This window comes from Carassius auratus, unplaced genomic scaffold (assembly GCF_003368295.1).
Source record: "Carassius auratus strain Wakin unplaced genomic scaffold, ASM336829v1 scaf_tig00216387, whole genome shotgun sequence".
In the NCBI taxonomy this organism is placed as follows: domain Eukaryota; kingdom Metazoa; phylum Chordata; class Actinopteri; order Cypriniformes; family Cyprinidae; genus Carassius; species Carassius auratus.
The window spans coordinates 181,491-199,970 of NW_020528544.1; the positions used below are offsets into that span (position 1 = coordinate 181,491).

The following is an 18,480-nucleotide window of genomic DNA, read 5'->3' on the forward strand; positions in this document are numbered from 1 at the left end:
TTAAAACTGTGAGAATTCGCCAGCCATGCGAATTGCCTGTTAGCAACAGACCCACCAGGTAGCGTAGCACCAACCCCTCTTCGCGAGCTTCCGGAAACACCCTCCGAGATCCAGCATTCACCCGTCAAAGACTGCCTCCACGGAGCAATTGGTCAGTAAGAAAACTCCCCTTTTTTGTCTTTGAACATGCCCCCTATATACACACTCCTCGTAATTAGTACGGTCCTCCAATCCTAAGATGTTTTAGTTGGAAGGAGGAGTCAAATGAACAAAGGGGCAGTACAAATATGTGTAATGCCACATATTTTAAAAGCAGTCCATCAGACAATGCTCAGGCAGACAGACATAGGGTCTGGTGGAGTTTGTCACATATTGCTTCGCCATATGGCAGAAAACAAGCACAATGACTGAGACTACATAGATCTTCAGGTTATTATGAACTGTTCTCACAATAACTCAATACACAAAACGTGTTAAAGAAAGTATTTGTGCTTTGGATTAACTAACCACAAAATCAAACAAACCCACTGAAGAAACAACAGAACTTATCTCAACAAATTAGAATATTTTATAAGACCAATAATAAAAAAAGTGAATTTTTGGCCTTCTAGAACGCATGTTAATTTACTGTACATGTACTCAATACTTGGTAGGGGCTCCTTTTGCTTTAATTACTGTCTCAATTCAGCGTGTCATGGAGGTGATCAGTTTGTGGCCCACATAGAAAGAACCTATATGTGGATATATGCTGCATATATGCTGTCATGGCAAAATTTAAATCAACTCTCATCAGCATAAGAGACAGACTCATTCTCAGGTATAATTAAAAAGAAAGCTTTTATTCTTTGCAAAGAAGGTCAGACAGTCATACAGCAACACTGAGTTCCTGCAGAGTGAAACCGACCCCGGAAGAGGGCAGTCCTCCACCTTATATACCTCTGCTGCTTCAAGGTTACAGAGTCTCAGCAGCTGTAAATTTCCACACATAACAAGGAACACTCTCTATGGGCGGTTTCTTACACATTTAGGACTTAGGTGACCCCCTCAGGGCATCCTCAGACATTGTCCCCCCCACTATATGGCCCAATGATCCTCTCAGGTCATTCTCAGACATCTGTTTTCCCCCCAGGTATCACCCTTCTAAACCCACACAGCAAAGAAAAGAAAACACATGCTTATATAGGTATACAGAAGCAATGTTAAATGAATTTTTCCACCACAATGTGTATATATACTGCATATACAGTAGGCTTCATATATGCGCATACATCCAAATATAGGCAAAATTGAGGTGCATATATGTGCATATACAGGAAATATAGGTCTCCTGTATTGCTTCTTCATATCCACATATAAGCCCTATACATACAAGATATGTCTTCTATATAGCTAATGGCAGGATCTGGTCTAGTCTGGATTTGTAGCTCATATCTCATTTTTGACTGTCATACATGATGCCTAGCTCATATTTTTTGTTTTGTACTATTTGATTGAGCTTGAGTAAATAAATAATGTACATTTCTTCATTTTGGACTTTCATTTATGTTGCCTAGCAGCTATGGATTTAAATTTTACTATTATAGGTGAACATATAGGTGTATATATATATATACGTACATATATTTACATATATGTGTATATATATATATATATATATATGTGTGTGTGTGTGTGTGTGTGTGTGTGTACATATATGTGTGTGCATATATGTACATATAATATAGGAAAACGGACAATTTTATATATGTCACATATATTAAAAACCTATATCAAAACCTATATTGAAACATATGTTTATATAGGTTTTTTCCATGTGGGGCACTACTGAGGTGTTCTGGAAGCCCAGGTTTCTTTGACAGTGTCCTTCAGCTCATCTGCATTGTTTGGTCTCTTGTTTCATATCTTCCTCTTGACAATAGCTCATAGATTCTCTCTGGGGTTCAGGTCTGAGGAGTTTGCTGGTCAGTCAAGCACACAGGCACCATGGTCATTTAACCAACTTTTGGTGCTTTTGGCAGTGTGGGCAGGTGCCAAATCCTGCTGGAAAATGAAATCAGCATCTTCAAAAAGCTGGTCAGCAGAAGGAAGCATGAAGTGCTCCAAGATTTCTTGGTACATAGGTGCAGTGACTTTGGTTTTCAAAAAACACAATAGACCAACACCAGCAGATGACATTGCTCCCCAAATCATCACAGACTGTGGAAACTTAACACTGGACTTCAAGCAGCTTGAGCTATGAGCTTCTCCAGCCTTCCTCCAGACTCTAGGACCTTGGTTTCCAAATGAAATTCAAAACTTGCTCTCATCTGAAAAGAGGACTTTGGACCAGTGGGCAGACCATTTTGAAGGTTCAGGAAACCATTGCAAGTGTTTGAGTTGATTAGCTGATTGGCATGTCACCATATTCTAATTTGTTAAATGTGAGACAAAATTATCACAATTAAAAGAACCAAATACTTAAACTACTTTAAACTACAGTCTGTGTGCATTGAATATATTTAATACACGTTTCACAATTTAAGATGAATTACTGAAATAAATGAACTTTTCCACAACATTCTAATTTATTGAGATGCACCTGTATATTTAATGGTCACACTGAATAATTCCAAACAACTAACACAAATAAGTGTGGTCTGTCAATGCCTGGACCTCCCTCTGAGTTCAGTCCTATTCAAGTTTATTTGTATAGCACTTTTTACAATACAAATCATTGCAAACCACTTTACAGTAAATTAAGTTTCTACAATATAGTAGTAGCATATTTGTTAGTTCTGTATGTAGATTCAGGGTTAGAATCATCTCAAGTCCTCTGAGGGTCAGCATCATCTTCTCAGGTGTTCTGGATCCAAACTGGAGCTTGTGTAAATCCGGAACAAATAGACACATAATTAGCATAGCTGCTGTTCCAACCAAGTAAAATAAATTAGTTTAACCCAAGATAAAAAATAATAATACACATTTGATTAGATATATATATATATATATATATATATATATATATATATATATATATATATATATCAAAAATATGAGATTCGTTATTTGAAAGCTTGGCGAAAGAGATGCGTTTTTATTCTAGATGAAATGTTTAATCTGAATGACTGTTTTCCCCCTTATTAACCATCGCAGACGTTTTTATCATTCATTATTTGATCGAAAATGCACCCGCAAAAAAAGAAAAAAAGAAGAAACCGTTATGCGCATGATAAGTGTTCCGTTTAAACACCCATTTTACGGGTAATGAAACTCCTGGAATTTAGTGAATGATTTAATTTTTCAAACGGAACCTTTATTTTGGTTTGGCAGTTTGACGTCACAAGACCGCGTCGCGCTCCTGTATCTGTTGCGATTCGGCTAAAGAGGTGTTTCAGTTTTAGTTTTGATTTGTTTGCTTGTGTGTCATCAGACCGCTTAATCAAGCTGTCTGACTCTCTCGCCAGTGCACTGACAGCTGAACTGGAGCTGATTGAGACGCCCACAGAGATGTGGTTTGGATTTATTTTTCTGTTTCTTAATTTGTCTCATCTTAAACATGACAGAGTGTCCAAAGGCAGACAAGTCCTGCTGAAGTGACTGAGATCCAGGTGTCACAGGATTGTAACGATGGCTTTAATTAAAGAGGAGAGAGAAGACCTCACGATTGAAGATTCAATCACAGTGAAACGAGAACAGACAGGTTGGTTTTCATTCTCAAAGCTGAACTCATTTGATCCTCATTAAAGTGTCGACCTCTACAGAGAAGAAGATTTGGGATTCATGAGATTGACTTTATTCTTGTGAGAGAGTAAAGTCAGTAATGCAGTTAATGTCTGGTGCAGCACAGCAATGTGAAGACATCATATAATGAAGAACAAGCAAACATGACATGAAAGTTAATAAAACCTGAAAATATTTGTTAAATGATTACCATTTCAGTTGTATACAACTTCATTTGTATACAGGCTTTGTATTTTTCAGCATTAATTAAAGTGTCCACAATATATTCCTTATGACATAACTGTTTAAATTAATTATGCATCATAAAAACATTTTGAGACTTGAAACGAGTCTGCATAAAAGCTCACCTTTCAAATAACGCATGACAAACTGTAAATAATGTGTGTATGACTGCAATAAAATGTAGATAATTATTTGTTTGTGACTCTTGTTCACACAGGGCACATTCTCAGCGATGTTTATTAGCTTCTCATCCTGGGATCAGTCCTGGGACGTGTTTACATTCACTCCAGAAATGTCTTGACCCTTTTCTGGGATCAACGCTCCGTGTGTAAGGGGTTTAAATATGAACATACTGAAATATAGGCTAAATATACAAAAACAAATAAAAGGAAGAAAATAATATATATATATATATATGTGTGTATGCAAACATATGTTGTTGGAATTGTAAATTATTGTAAATAATTAAATCAGGAATGTCAGAATCTGCGTATGTTTTTCTTGATTATCATGTTTTCATAAACGGATTGTAAAGCAAAGTTAGAAGTCAAACTAAAGTGCGATTCTTTGCACAGCTCTTTGTCCCCGAGCATGATGAACACATGATTTGGCTGGTCGCGTTCAGTGGATGTTCTCCAAAATGGTGCTAAGATGATGCGGAGAGACACATAGGAGAAAAATAGTTGAATAAAGTCTTTATTTTCATTTTCTTCACACACAAACAGTATTCTCATCGCTTCATAACATTACGGTTGAACCACTGATGGCAGATGGACTATTCTGACGGTGTATTTCTCTTGGCAGTCTATGGGACCGTCACAAGCCTTGTGCAGGGTTTTTATCCAAAATATCTTAAATTGTGTTCTGAAGACGAACAAAGCTTTTATAGGTGTGGAATGACATGGTGATTAATGACACTTTTCATTTTCAGTGTTCGTACGGGTGTTTGAATCTTAATGCAGTGTTTTCAAGGTTTGAATAATGCATGGGTTTTTGATGAAGTGCTTGAAAATGCAGTTCCATTGGTTTCAGAATTAGCTTTCTTACTGAATAGTTCATCTTTATTTCTCCATGATATCAGCAGCTCCTCTGGAGTATGTGTGTGTGGCTGTAGTAAAATCTTTTCGAATGTGTGACTCTGATGGAGCAGAGCGGGAGCTTGCTGCTTCAGTCAGCAATGGCTTGAACATTTTGGTTAAAATGAGAACTAAATATTTGAGTAACCTCCTGTTAAGTGTGTTTTTTTTTATCATGGAAGAGTTTGTGCTTTTAAGCCATATAAAAGGTAAACCGATATTTCCCTGCTCAGTTAAACTAAATCTTTAAGACTGTCGCGATCAAAGTTGAAAGTGAAAATGAATGAAAAGTGTTGTTTGTGGCATTCGTTTAAGATCTGCTCACAGTTTCTTTATGCAGGTGTTTTCCCCAAAGTTAGCATTATAACACATCACACACGGTGTTGAGCGCAGATTAGTCACCAGTGAGGAAAAATCCTCAGAATGCTACAGTTGTGTTCAGATCATGCAGTCACTGAAGGTATTCTGTACTCTCTCGAATACTGTCATCATAAACCGCAGAAACAATGTAAACAAGAAATTAATTCTGCGGTGTAGACGGTGAGATTCAGTGAAATCATCCGTTTCAGTCATCAGGAATGGTTGTTGCTTGTTTTCTGCTTGTTTTAATCCCAAATTGAATAACCATCTTGTTTTTCATGCTACTAAAATGACCAATTTGAAGAATGTAATATGATGTTGTTTCCTCCACAAAAAACATAATTGACATTAATCGTCATTGTAACTTCAAACATAAGGACATTCATACAAACAGTTTTATACCCAGGCAGGAAGGAAGTTGACCGGAAGTTGAAGTCGGGTGGGGGCTGCCATCTTTTAGCAGAACTTCACTTGCGTTAGCATTCCAATTGACTCCCATTCATTTTGACGTCACTTTGACAGCGAATAACTTTACATCTGAGGCGTTTAAAGACTCTGTTTGTCCATTATTTATTTCTAAAGATACACGACAATGTATAAAGTGCTCCATTACCTTCTATGTTACATTATGGCCCCGTAGAAACAGTTTTTGTAAAAATAGGCTAACGATTACGTCATAACCACTCGACTCTCTGTCGCATTACCGTAGAGACAGGAGGAGAAGCTCGCAGGCAATTAACTTAATATGGCTTACTGGCGTTACATTTTAAAATACTATACAAAATAATTAATCAGAATACTTACTCCTGCTCACTCACGCCAAAGAGCTCCCCGCTCAAGCTCGCCGGCTCTGCAAGATTAACGATGGCAGTTTACACGCACAGCTACTAGAACATGTACATCTGTCAGACAGGTTGCTGACGTCGTCAAGCTTCGTTTGAGTCTGCGCGTCAGAAACTGTGTCCATTTATTTTACTGTCTATGTTTGTACCGTTACAAAAGCGCCACCTGCTGGCAATTTGCTGATTTTGTGCCTTCTAAAATCCAAATGATTTTGACTAATCCATTGTCTTAAAATAGTTTAAACATTAATGGCTGAAATGTGCGGTTTATCATCACAGAAAACTTAACTATTTGTAAAGAATCTGTTTTTGAACTGTTAATCATTTTATAGTATAGTCTTGAGACCATAGACATTGGCCTACCCTGTTCATGTAGTATTCATTTTATTTATGCAGGTTTAAAAAAAGTCTTACATTTTATTTTAAAAAATACTGCAGATACCCTGTAGATTCTTTAATGTATTTATTATAACTGTATGTTGGTTATTTTAGGCGATGTTATAAGCAATCCAGGCAGGTGATGTGATATAAGCACAATAACATCTAAAGTGAAGAACTTAAGTATGCATGTAAACGTGCTCCGCCACAGTTGTAAAGTCCTGGAAAATCTTGAAAATGTACCTTGAAAGTGCTTGGATTTTACTTTGGAAAAGGTGACAGAACCTGGCTTGACTAAATCCATGTTACTCAGAAACTGATGTTTGGCTTGTCAATAGTAATACTGTTAACACTTTAGAATAATGGTCCATTAGTTAATGTTAGTTAATTCATTAATTAACATGAACAAACAAGAAACAATACATCAATTGCTGTATTTATTCATCCTTGTTAATGTTAGTTAATGAAAATACAGTTATTCATTGTTAGTTCATGCTAATTCACAGTGAAACTAATGTTAACAAGCACAACTTTTGGTTTGAATAATGTTTTAGTAAATGTTGAAATTAACATCAGCTAAGATTAATAAATGCTGCAGAAGGATTGTTTTTGCTTTAGATCATTAACTAAAGTAGTTAACTAACATTAACTAATGGAACCTTATTCTAAAGTGTAACCATAATACTTTCAACTGTCGCAAATTTATTGACTTTTGTAAAATCAAGTTAATTCTTTACCAGGCAAGAAGTGGTTTTGATGCAAGGAGTTCTTTTAATTGTTCTTATAATAAACTTAAAATATACTTTCATTTAAACCCTTTAAAAGGAAGATCCTGTTGTACATAATAGTAAAAAATAAACCGTTTTTTCATTATTACACCCTTTTTCACTTAAATATTCATTAATTGAATCAAGTCATGATTAATGTGTCAAAAACACAATCAGAATAAATAATACAACGTTTTGCCTACAGCCACCGCTTGGTTAGAATTATTGCATGTTATCTACATTTGCTTTTAACTTAAAGGACTTTAGTGAGCAAATAAAACAATGTTGCTCCCGTTATCTGTAGGTGCGTCTGTGGATGATAGTTGTGTAGCGGCACACGTTTATCAGAGTCCTCAGGTTTGTCTGTCTGAACGGGTGTGTACTGTATTGTTCCCATAGCACCAGCTATTGATGCAGCACCAAATGAACCTGTGTGAAGGATTATTACATATGTAACCTTAACCTGGATAGTGAATGAGAAGAAATATAGCTTGTCAGTGATGGCTGACTTATTCTTATTCTTTTAAAGCATTGGAGCGGCATTTAATAGACAGAGCCGTAGATTGCTGGCAAGCTACGCAATATCGCATTCATTATCGCAGATGAATCGCCTTCGATAATAAACGCGATATGGCGTAGCTTGTCAGCGATCTACGGCTCTGTCAATTAAATGCCACTCCAATTATAAGCAGGTGATGGCGATTTTAGCGGTGATCACAGAAGCAGCTTTACTGATTAGATGCGCATGATCATATCGTTAAATATATCGCCCAGCCCTATGTTTCTGCCATTAACGAATTGGCACGATTCTATACATGCTTCAGACAACTGGTCAAGCTGGCGTAGCTCCCAAATAGTCATCTACTTTCGCAGCATCTCAAAGTGCAAAGATGTTTTTGGGAAATGTGCTAAATACTTGTTTGAGTTAAAGCTTTATGTGCAGTGGTGTAACAAGTCAGTCCCGGCAAAAAAAATACGGGCCACCCTTACACCACCCCCCCCCCCACACACACACACATCAAAGAGACATTTACAGACATTCAATGTAATGTATAAAGAAATTACTATACCAAACATATGTCACTGTAGATTTTAGATTGATAATAACAGGTAAAAAGGCTAATACATTTTGTTTCTATTATTCTTTTATCCACAATGTCGAAACAACTCAGCTTAACCCAAAATACAAAGCTCACGCAGTTCTGTCCATAAAACTGCACTGTTCTGCGCTTTAGCCAGAGAGTTGCACTTAGGCCAAGAAGCAAATATATTAGAGCTGCAACTAACGATTATTTTTTCTGTCGACTAATCTAACAATTATTTTTCCCGATTAGTCGACTACTCTACCGATTATTTTTATTACAATAAATAATTAATCTAATGTTCTTTTTTTGATTAGCTAATGAATCCTTTGGATAACTTTACAAAAAAATATAAGTACAACTTCTGATATAATATTTCAACCTTTATTCATTTTCAACCAATGTGCTTGAAGTTTTTACAGTATAAAAAAATATTATTTTACTACGGTAAATATGAGCTTATGATAGCGTTTATAATTAAACCACAGTAGCCATAAATTTACAGTTGTCTGAGACGTCATGAAATGTTCTTTAGCATCACAAACCATAAAACGTAGTCAGGGTTCTGCTATGGTTTAGCATGGTTTCCAGAGATCTGGAGCTGATTCGGGGTAGCTCGGTGGTTTGTGACTGTTGTCTCAGAAATGATGAGGGAACAGCTGATCATAGCTGTATATGGATTGCCCTTTTGAAATAAATTTAGTTGCAGAGCTACTGCAAGCGATTTTTAGTGCTGCAAATCCATTTATCCTTTGCTGAAATTTCCGCGTCTTCATGGAGAGAGCACGTCATGGTTGCTTAGCAATGGCAGACGCCCCAGGGGTGCAACTGCCCGAGCACTTTGGAAAGAAGGAGAAAGCGGCGCGACTAGCATTTTACATGCGTTTTTAGGTGCGATATGTGAACGGCCCCTAACGCGTGTTCGAAACCGACGCCAACACACTTACTTTATTTTTTTATTTTATCCTTACTTCAGCCACTGTGGGTGATCATTCTAATAACTCGTAATCTTTACAAGAATATCAGAATCATGCAATGAGCAAGTCTCGTTTATTAGACACTTAATAATATCAAATCAGTTTGTACTTTTAGAATCGCCGAATCTGCTGCAGTTGTTCCATCACATCTGCAGCAGAGACCTGAACCAGGAAGTTGGTCCCCAGATCACACGGTAACCAGTTAAACTGTAACACCGGAGAGCACCAGGATGTTTTCCTCTGATCTGCTTGTGCATTGCAGTTGTGCTGCCGTGTTACACCATATCGGTTTTTCAAAGGGAACAAAGGGCCATTTGATTTGGCCTCTGTTTAAAGTATTCCAATACTTTTGATAACAGTGGTCTCTGTTTTTGTGATATAATGCAACTTTCTCCATTCCCAGTATGCCATTACGCGAGATGTAAACAGTGTGATGCGTCGACGCATTTCGCGCATGTCGATGTATTTTTGTAGTCAACGTAATCGATGACATCAACGCGTCGTTGCAGCACTAAATTATATTTTATCAAGAATAAGGAGGTTGGGTTCCCTCAACTGTAGTCCATTCTTGTAAAAATGGCTTATATAAATAAGATAATTGTAAAAAAATATATATATATATATTAATAATAATAATATTATATTTTGCCAGATTTTATAGTGTAAACTTATTGGAACATATATAAGAAAAACTTTGAGTGGGATGCCAGGTGTGAAAAAAATAAAAATAAAACTACTGATCTTGGCACAGTCGCCCAAAATGTAAAAACACAAAACTACTCACTCATTTTAGTTGCATTCACCGGGCCTTTCTTTCGGCAAATTCATCCACGATGAATATGGTGCTTAATTTATGGCTTTGTACATTCTCGATGGAAAGAATTGCCAGTCCCGATAGTCTGTTTTGCGACATGGTGCTCCGCAACAAATGTTTTATTAGTTTCAATTTCGAAAATGAGCACTCCGCTGAAGCAACAGTAACAGGGATGGTAAGAGAAATAAATAAAACGGTGCACATGTCACTGAAGCTAGATGTGACAGAATTGTTTTGAACAATCAAAAATTGGCCAGATCTTGAACAGTTTTCATCCCAGAGATTTGTCTTTTAAAGGCAGCACGGAATGCGATCAATTGTTGTGGAAGGGCTGGAGACAAGTCTTGGTTGTATCTCTCCACTAACCTCTGTCCCCTTCGTATATCGCGTCCTTCTCCTCAGTTTTGCAAGTATACGTGGCTGGATCACTCTAAACAAATCGGCAACTGATCGCAAAGCTGAAAATCGCCGACGCAGCTGGGAAATTATATTGTCTAGGCAAGTGTTGAAAATATTTACCTTGAAGTAACTTTCAGCATCAGCCAAACGTTCATCCTGACAGAATTCATCGAAATGGCGCTTTGCTCTTCTAATTCTTTCCTTTTCAAAGATTTGTTTCACTCCCCTCTTTTCAGCCATGAATTGTGCGGTTGCTTTTGCCTCTTCTAAATTTTCCCTGAACCTTGTCAACTCCACGATGGCAGTTTCGAGTAATTCTGTAGCTTTAAGAAGAACAGTATCCTTTGCCTGTAACATTTTTCCATGGTGTTGTAAAACTTTGTCAGCTCGGTTATTGACTTCATTGAGAACCAGATTTAAATTATGGGCAGCACAGTGTACATGAGTGGCATTTGGTTGTCTCTCCTGTATCCCTGCCTGAACTCCTTTGTATATGCCACTCATGTTCACAGCCCCATCAAATCCTTGGCTGCGGCATTTTGAAATATCAAGACGCTTTTCCTCAACCAAACGTAAAATTTCATTGGCTATTGTGCCAGCAGACGAGTCAGGCATTTGCTGGAATCCCAGAAAAGACTAGTTGATTTTCACAGCCATTGCAGCACCCTGGCTTTCTCTCTCGACGATTACATACCAAAAGATTTGACTCATCTGATCCACTTTAGATACATCTTGAGTCGTATCCATGATCACAGAGAAAAACGGTGCAGCTTTAATTTCACTGATAATATCTTTCTGGACAGACTCAGAGACCTCACCAATCAGATCATTTTGGATTTCTGGGCTGAGATATTTAACAGAACCAGCAGGACAATTGAGCAGCTCCTTCAAATATGGATCATACTTGGCCAGTAGGTCGATGATGGAGAGAAAATTACCTTTATTTACACTTTTAGTGTCTTCGAAGTGTCCACGAAATGCAAGGTTGTTTGATGCCAGAGTTAAAGTGACATTAATGATGCGGTCTATAACCTGCCTCCAAAAATTAACTTGTTGATGGATTTGCTGTTATGACGCCTCATCGGTAGTTCCATGCAGACGCCACTGATCATAAACAGTGCAAGCTGCTACATGGCACTCTTTGCCTTCATGCTTGAAAATTTTATTTGACAGGGTCTGCCATGTTCTTATTCCTTGTGTCCTTGCCATGTTGTAGCTTTTGTGACTGCGGTCAGCAAATAACCAGCATGGTTCACAATATGCAGCGTCAAGCTTAGGCGAGTAACACAGCCAGGATCTTGGTAGCTGAATACCAGCTTTTGCTGTGGTGGAGTAAAAACTTGTCGAAAAGCACCTGTGTCCTTGCAATGGATCTCGAGGAAATGGACTGGGGGGTTTGCATGAAACTTGTGACACAGTGTGTCTGTATAATTTACTTAATTTACTATAATTTATCTGTTGGGTAACCCGTGACATATTTCCCTCCGGATATCCAGCTCGTCTGCGACTGCTTCTTCGCTCCCCGACTCTCTGCACCTCATGAAGCTGTCAGCTGCATTGTTGTTCTCATCCAAAGATGTGCAACTGCTATTAGCTGACAAAACTTCCCTCTCATCTTCGATGTCGTTGTTGTCCTTCGCACTAATGTTAGGTCTGCAAAAAAACTGTCTATTTTGGGTAGTTTTTGTGTCATGACCAACTTCTCCACCTTCTCTTTTCTCTTTAAGGCCACACTTTTATATTTATATTTTCAATCCTTAATGTTCACGTTGATAGCCGCTATAGTATCCTCTCACACAGTTTTCTTTTTTTTTGGGCGCGACGATGTGTCATGTAAATTAATGATGGCGTAGTAGTCTACGGCAGCCGCGGAGTGCAAAAAAATATATAAATGCAAACAAGAAATGACAGAGAAATTAGACATTACGGAGAAATAATGAATTACTACACATGACATGCATAAAAATATATATTTATTGCGGCCACAAATTAAAATGAAATTAAATTTATTTATTGATTTATTAAAAGCTGGGGCGGGCCCCATAGTTGCCAAGTCCGCTTATAATACGCGACTTTGGGCTTTTTTTTTTTGTAAGTCGCGTTAAAACAGCACGGGTGGCATTTTTTGGGCTTATTAAAGAATATATGGTTGCTTGTTAGGAAAATCTGACAAGCAACTTCGTTTTCTTTACATCTTTGGTGTACATTAATACTGATACATTGATTGACACTGTCTGCTTACAGATATTGAGAATGAGAAGTTGTCGTCAAAGCACAAAGCACCTCCCTCGATATCACGGTCTCCGCCATGTTGGCAGGATACCAGCGGCGAAACAGGATTGTTTACATGTGTTGTTAACTCTGTAGTAGAGGAGGTTCTCGCAATTCTGCACTGTTTTACCATGCCTGGAAGTTACTGCTGCGTTACAAACTGCTCCAGTACCTCTCACGATACATATGGAAAACATAGGAACAATGGAATACAGTTTTTTTTAGGTTACACCAAGCGCAAAACAGCGGTATTTGGAAAAGCTCTCAAGCGGCACAGAGACCTTGACCATTTACATCCACGTACACATATGGACATTGGGAACTATATTGTTTTTGGTTTAAGTTACTACACAATGCAGGAGTTTAAAAGCCGCAAGTCTTTGGAAAGTTACGAGGCTTTCTGCTGTGGCTGGGTCCATCTACAGCAGGTGATGAAAACAGTGTTGTACTGGCCAAAGTAAGTTTATTCACATGCATTTTAGTGTATTGTAATTACACTGCATTTAGAATGCACTTCTTGACCAAAATGACAAAGTAATTAACTGCGGCTGTTTCATAAACACTAGATTGTAACGAGATGTTCAATGTTTTGATGTAGGCTAAAGCTGTGTATGTTTAGTTATTATTTGATTTTAGCCCAATGACACATACTGTACCAGGTTTTTGTGTTGGGGGCTGCAAAGTGGACAAACCGGTTCTGGGTTAGCTAGGGTAGTTAAATGTGTGATTGCGAGATGTAAATGTCCGGGTTAGATTAAAGCCATTAACAGCGTGAATGCAAGGTGACTTACATCATAAACAATATAATTCCCGATATCCATATGTGTGCACTGAGGTGAATTGTTCAGGTCTCTGTGCCGCTGCAGGGAGCTCGTATGGGTTGATATTTTGCATCCCTGAGAGCTTCTCCAAACACCGCTGTTTTGCGCTTGGTGTGAGCTTGTTCCTGTAAGGTCCCCTTTCTTTCGCCTTATGTTTTTGCATTGCTTTAATTTCTTCATTTTCTTTCTCATATTTGTAGATCCATCTCGATCTGTTCCGACGACAAAATAAATGCACAAAAATGAAAGATGTTTAGTCGCGCCTCTGTGAAGTTCTGAAGGCATTGCCCCTGGCAACCGATAGCGTATCCTGCCATCATGGCCATTTGGCTCAGGCACCTCCCAAATCAACCCAAATCGGCACGTGACTCCTCACTCTCAATAGCCAAATCAGTGCAATCATATAATTGCTGTGGCGTAACATTCGTTAAAACATTCCACTGAATCCGCCCCCTTATCCCCCTCATTGGAGTAATATCACATTCAACGTGCAGGCGGCACACTCTATGATCTACAGAAATACACGTATTAGAATTTCTACAAACAATGCCTCCAACGAAGTGGAGAATTTTATTTTATTAAGCTAAATATATTTTACAGCTACCCTTAATGCTCTTGTCTATCCCTTCTTGTCTTTTTGTCCTTTTCCTTCTCTCCAATCCGATTCAGCCTCACAGGTGATCGGAGATAAGGAAAGTGCGTTCTCTCTGCTTTGATTTTTATTTATTTTTATCCTTTTTTTCCTAATCAGTTTATCCTTTTATAATAAAGCAATGGTTTCAGTCTAATATGTTGCAGGCTCATTTATTGTTAATAAATGATAATGCGGAAAATAAATTATCAAATAATATTGGGCTTATTTTGGGCTTGTTTTTGAAGCTCCAGTTGTGTTTTTGTCTCGCGAAAGTTGGCAACTGTGGCGGGCCCCCTATTGGCCCGGGCCCATTTGCATGTGCATACCCTGCATGCCCAGACACTACGCCACCGTTTATGTGTCTAAATGTTTTTATGCCTGTTATATTTTGGCTTTAAACTGGAGTTAATTTCTTTTCCCCCCTCAGACCTGATTGCACTGAAAGAGGAGAGTCAAGAACTGGATGAAACGGAAGAGAAAGATCAGGATGACAAACATCATGATTTTGTAACTGAAAAGCATAATCGCTCGCAGACAAAAAAAAAAGTTTCCTTACGAAAAAGAGCTCAGAAGACAGGATCTAGGAGTCGTTTTACCTGCAAACACTGTGGGAAAAGTTTCAGTCAACATGAACATCTTAAAATCCACATGAGAGATCACACTGGAGAGAAGCCCTTCACCTGCCAACAGTGTGGAAAGAGTTTTGACCAAAAAAGAGCCTTTACGGTCCACATGAGGATTCACACTGACAGCGCATTCACCTGCCAACAGTGTGGAAAATGTTACAGCAGAAAAGAAAACCTTAGGTACCACATGAGAGTCCACACGGGAGAGAAGCCTTTCATCTGCAGACACTGTGGAAAAGGTTTCACTCGAAGAGGAAGCCTTGAAAGCCATGCAAGAATTCATACTGGAGTGAAGCCTTACACATGCTCTCAGTGTGGAAGAAGTTTTACACATAGACCAACTCTTAATGCCCACCAGAGAACTCACACAGGAGAGAAGCCTTACACGTGTTCTCAGTGTGGAAGGAGTTTCGATCAACTTGGAAACCTTAATGTCCACATGAGAATTCACACTGGAGAAAACCCCTTTTCCTGCAAGCAGTGTGAAAAAAGTTTCAGTCGAAAAGGAAACCTTGATGTCCACATGAGGATTCACACTGGAGATAGCCCTTACACTTGCCAACAGTGTGGAATGAGTTTCACACAAAAAGGAAACCTTAACATTCACATCAGACTACACACTGGAGAAAAGCCGTTTGCGTGCCAACAGTGTAAAAAGAGTTTCACATATCAAAGAGACCTGAAACGGCATTTGCAAATCCATTCTAGGAAGCAATCGAAGTGTCGACCAGTGTGGCAAGAGGTTTACAAAATAGAGCAATTTTAAAAATCACTGCAGGAAGAAGAAAGTATTTTAGCTCAGTGTAATAATTTCATTTGCCATCACACTTACAGATATACCTGAGAGAATGTAGATGTGAGATCCTATTTGTGTTCTTTCTGTGGAAAGAGTTTTAGGGTGTATTCACATCAGAAAGTCCACTAGTTCACTTGCTTTGGTCCGGTTTCTCTTTCACTCTGCCCTTTTTGCAAGTGAACCAGGAACTGTAAACAAAACAACACGTGTGCTAAGGTCATCCATTCATTGGTTAAGCCATTCAACTGTACCAGAGTTTGTTTGGAAGCGGACTGAAACCAGCTCCTCAGCTGGGTCTCGGTACGGTTGTTTGGTGCGATTCCTGTATTCACACCTGCCCAAAAGATCTGCACCAAAGGAGGAAATTAACTTGAGTTTGATTCAATCAACCCAAACAAGACCGATGTGAATAACCCCTTAAAGAGCTTTTTTAAAATGGCTCCAGGAAATGGTGAAAGTAGTTTTTTGTGAATGTAGTTTATATTGTACAGAGACATAGTTCCCATATTTAACTCTGTTTAATACATTGGAATCTGCATTTTAGATAAATAAACTTCCAACTTGCTGTGATTTTACATAATTGATGTAACTGGCAAATCACAAATGAAATGACTTCACTACGGCTACTACAGTATGTATTAGTCAGTCTGTAAGGATTGTTTTTGGGGCACACTTTAAACCAGCCTGCAGCATTTCACATTTTCAATATGTGTGTGAGATTGTTTGTCTTCCCGGTGAGTTGCTGATGTGCAGTAACGTTATAGGAATAATAATCTAATGGTATAATAAGTAATAGTACAGTAGTCCCAGTTTACTTTGAAACAAATTTCCCTGATTATACTTACATTAAGTAATGTTTATACTTGATTATATTTTCAATGCAGGATTTTTGCTTGCAAAAAGTATTTTTACGATGCTTTATACATTATAAGGTAAAGTCTCTTAATACTTCGTCCACAACATTTAATGGGGTTAGTCTGCACAAGATCAACAAGCTTGTTTCCTTTGCGGCCGCCTTTTAATATAAGATAAGCATTCAATCTTCATCAGAGTGTTCACGTATGCTTTTTACAGCGTTGTTAGGAGAGCGACCAGTGCGATTTTTGATGCTCTCGATGGTGGCGGTGTGAACGCACAGTTAGAGTACATCCCCCTTTGGGCCACAATGAGCTCTTGTCAAGTCAAGTCGTCACCTTTATTTATATAGCGTTTTAAACAAAATACATTGCATCAAAGCAAGTGAACAACATTCATTATGAAAACAGTGTGTCAATAATGCAAAATGATAGTTAAAGGCAGTTCATCTTTGAATTCAGTGATGTCATCTCTGTTCAGTTAAATAGTGTCTGTGCATTTATTTGCAATCAAGTCAACGATATCGCTGTAAATGAAGTGACCCCAACTAAGCAAGCCAGAGGTGACAGCGGCAAGGAACCGAAACTCCATCGGTGACAGAATGGAGAAAAAAACCTTCGGAGAAACCAGGCTCAGTTGGGGGCCAGTTCTCCTCTGACCAGACGAAACCAGTAGTTCAATTCCAGGCTGCAGCAAAGTTAGATTGTGCAGAAGAATCATCTGTTTCCTGTGGTCTTGTCCTGGTGCTCCTCTGAGACAAGGTCTTTACAGGGGATCTGTTTCTGGGGCTCTAGTTGTCCTGGTCTCCGCTGTCTTTCAGGGCAGTAGAGGTCCTTTCTAGGTGCTGATCCACCATCTGGTCTGGATACGTACTGGATCCGGGTGACTGCAGTGACCCTCTTATCTGGATACAGACTGGATTTGGTGGCTACAGTGACCTCAGAATAAGAGAGAAACAGACTAATATTAGCGTAGATGCCATTTTTCTAATGATGTAGCAAGTACATCGGGTGTTATGGGAAGTGTTCCCGGTTCCGGTTTACCTAATTAATGCAGCCTAAAAATCCTTTAACAGATTTGGATATTAAAAGCATATTAGTATGTTATGTGTAAGCCAGGTTAAAGAGATGGGTCTTTAATCTAGATTTAAACTGCAAGAGTGTGTCTGCCTCCCGAACAATGTTAGGTAGGTTATTCCAGAGTTTAGGCGCCAAATAGGAAAAGGATCTGCAGCCCGCAGTTGATTTTGATATTCTTTTGAGTTTTGAGAACATAGCGGACGTAGAGGATTATAATGTAATAGGAGCTCTTTCAAATACTGAGGTGCTAAACCATTCAGGGCTTTATAAGTTATAAGCAATATTTTAAAATCTATACGATGTTTGATAGGGAGCCAGTGCAGTGTTGACAGGACCGGGCTAATATGGTCATACTTCCTGGTTCTAGTAAGAACTCTTGCTGCTGCATTTTTGACTAGCTGTAGTTTGTTTACTAAGCATGCAGAACAACCACCCAATAAAGCAGTACAATAATCTAACCTTGAGGTCATAAATGCATGATTTAACATTTCTGCATTTGACATTGAGAGCATAGGCCGTTATTTAGATATATTTTTGAGATGGAAAAATGCAGTTTTACAAATGCTACAAACGTGGCTTTCTAAGGAAAGATTGCGATCAAATAGCACACCTAGGTTCATAACTGATGACGAAGAATTGACAGAGCAACAATCAAGTCTTATACAGTGTTCTAGGTTATTACAAGCTGAGTTTTTAGGTCCTATAATTAACACCTCTGTTTTTTCAGAATTTAGCAGTAAGAAATTACTTGTCATCCAGTT

The 18,480-nt window shown here is 38.4% G+C and overlaps 1 protein-coding gene across 2 annotated transcripts; it reads left to right on the top strand.

The window, feature by feature from the left end:
• Window positions 1-3,290: 3,290 nt before the first annotated feature.
• On the top strand, window positions 3,291-17,042 carry LOC113097899 (gastrula zinc finger protein XlCGF8.2DB-like). Of its 2 annotated transcripts, XM_026263004.1 has the most exons (3): window positions 3,291-3,365; window positions 3,543-3,679; window positions 14,791-17,042. In XM_026263004.1, exons 2-3 carry the CDS (start codon window positions 3,607-3,609, stop codon window positions 15,753-15,755), a joined length of 1,038 nt encoding a protein of 345 aa, XP_026118789.1. In that variant the 5' UTR covers window positions 3,291-3,365; window positions 3,543-3,606; the 3' UTR covers window positions 15,756-17,042. The 2 variants fall into 2 exon arrangements, with proteins under 2 accessions (XP_026118789.1, XP_026118788.1); XM_026263003.1 differs by having other exon boundaries at window positions 3,322-3,679.
• The last annotated feature ends 1,438 nt before the right edge of the window (window positions 17,043-18,480 follow it).

Bases quoted from the DNA above. Each gene is read 5' to 3' on its own strand.
- LOC113097899 (XM_026263004.1), top strand. From the start codon at position 3,607: ATGGCTTTAATTAAAGAGGAGAGAGAAGACCTCACGATTGAAGATTCA. The intron at 3,680-14,790 runs GTTGGTTTTCAT...TTCCCCCCTCAG, and splicing joins AGTGAAACGAGAACAGACAG to ACCTGATTGCACTGAAAGAG.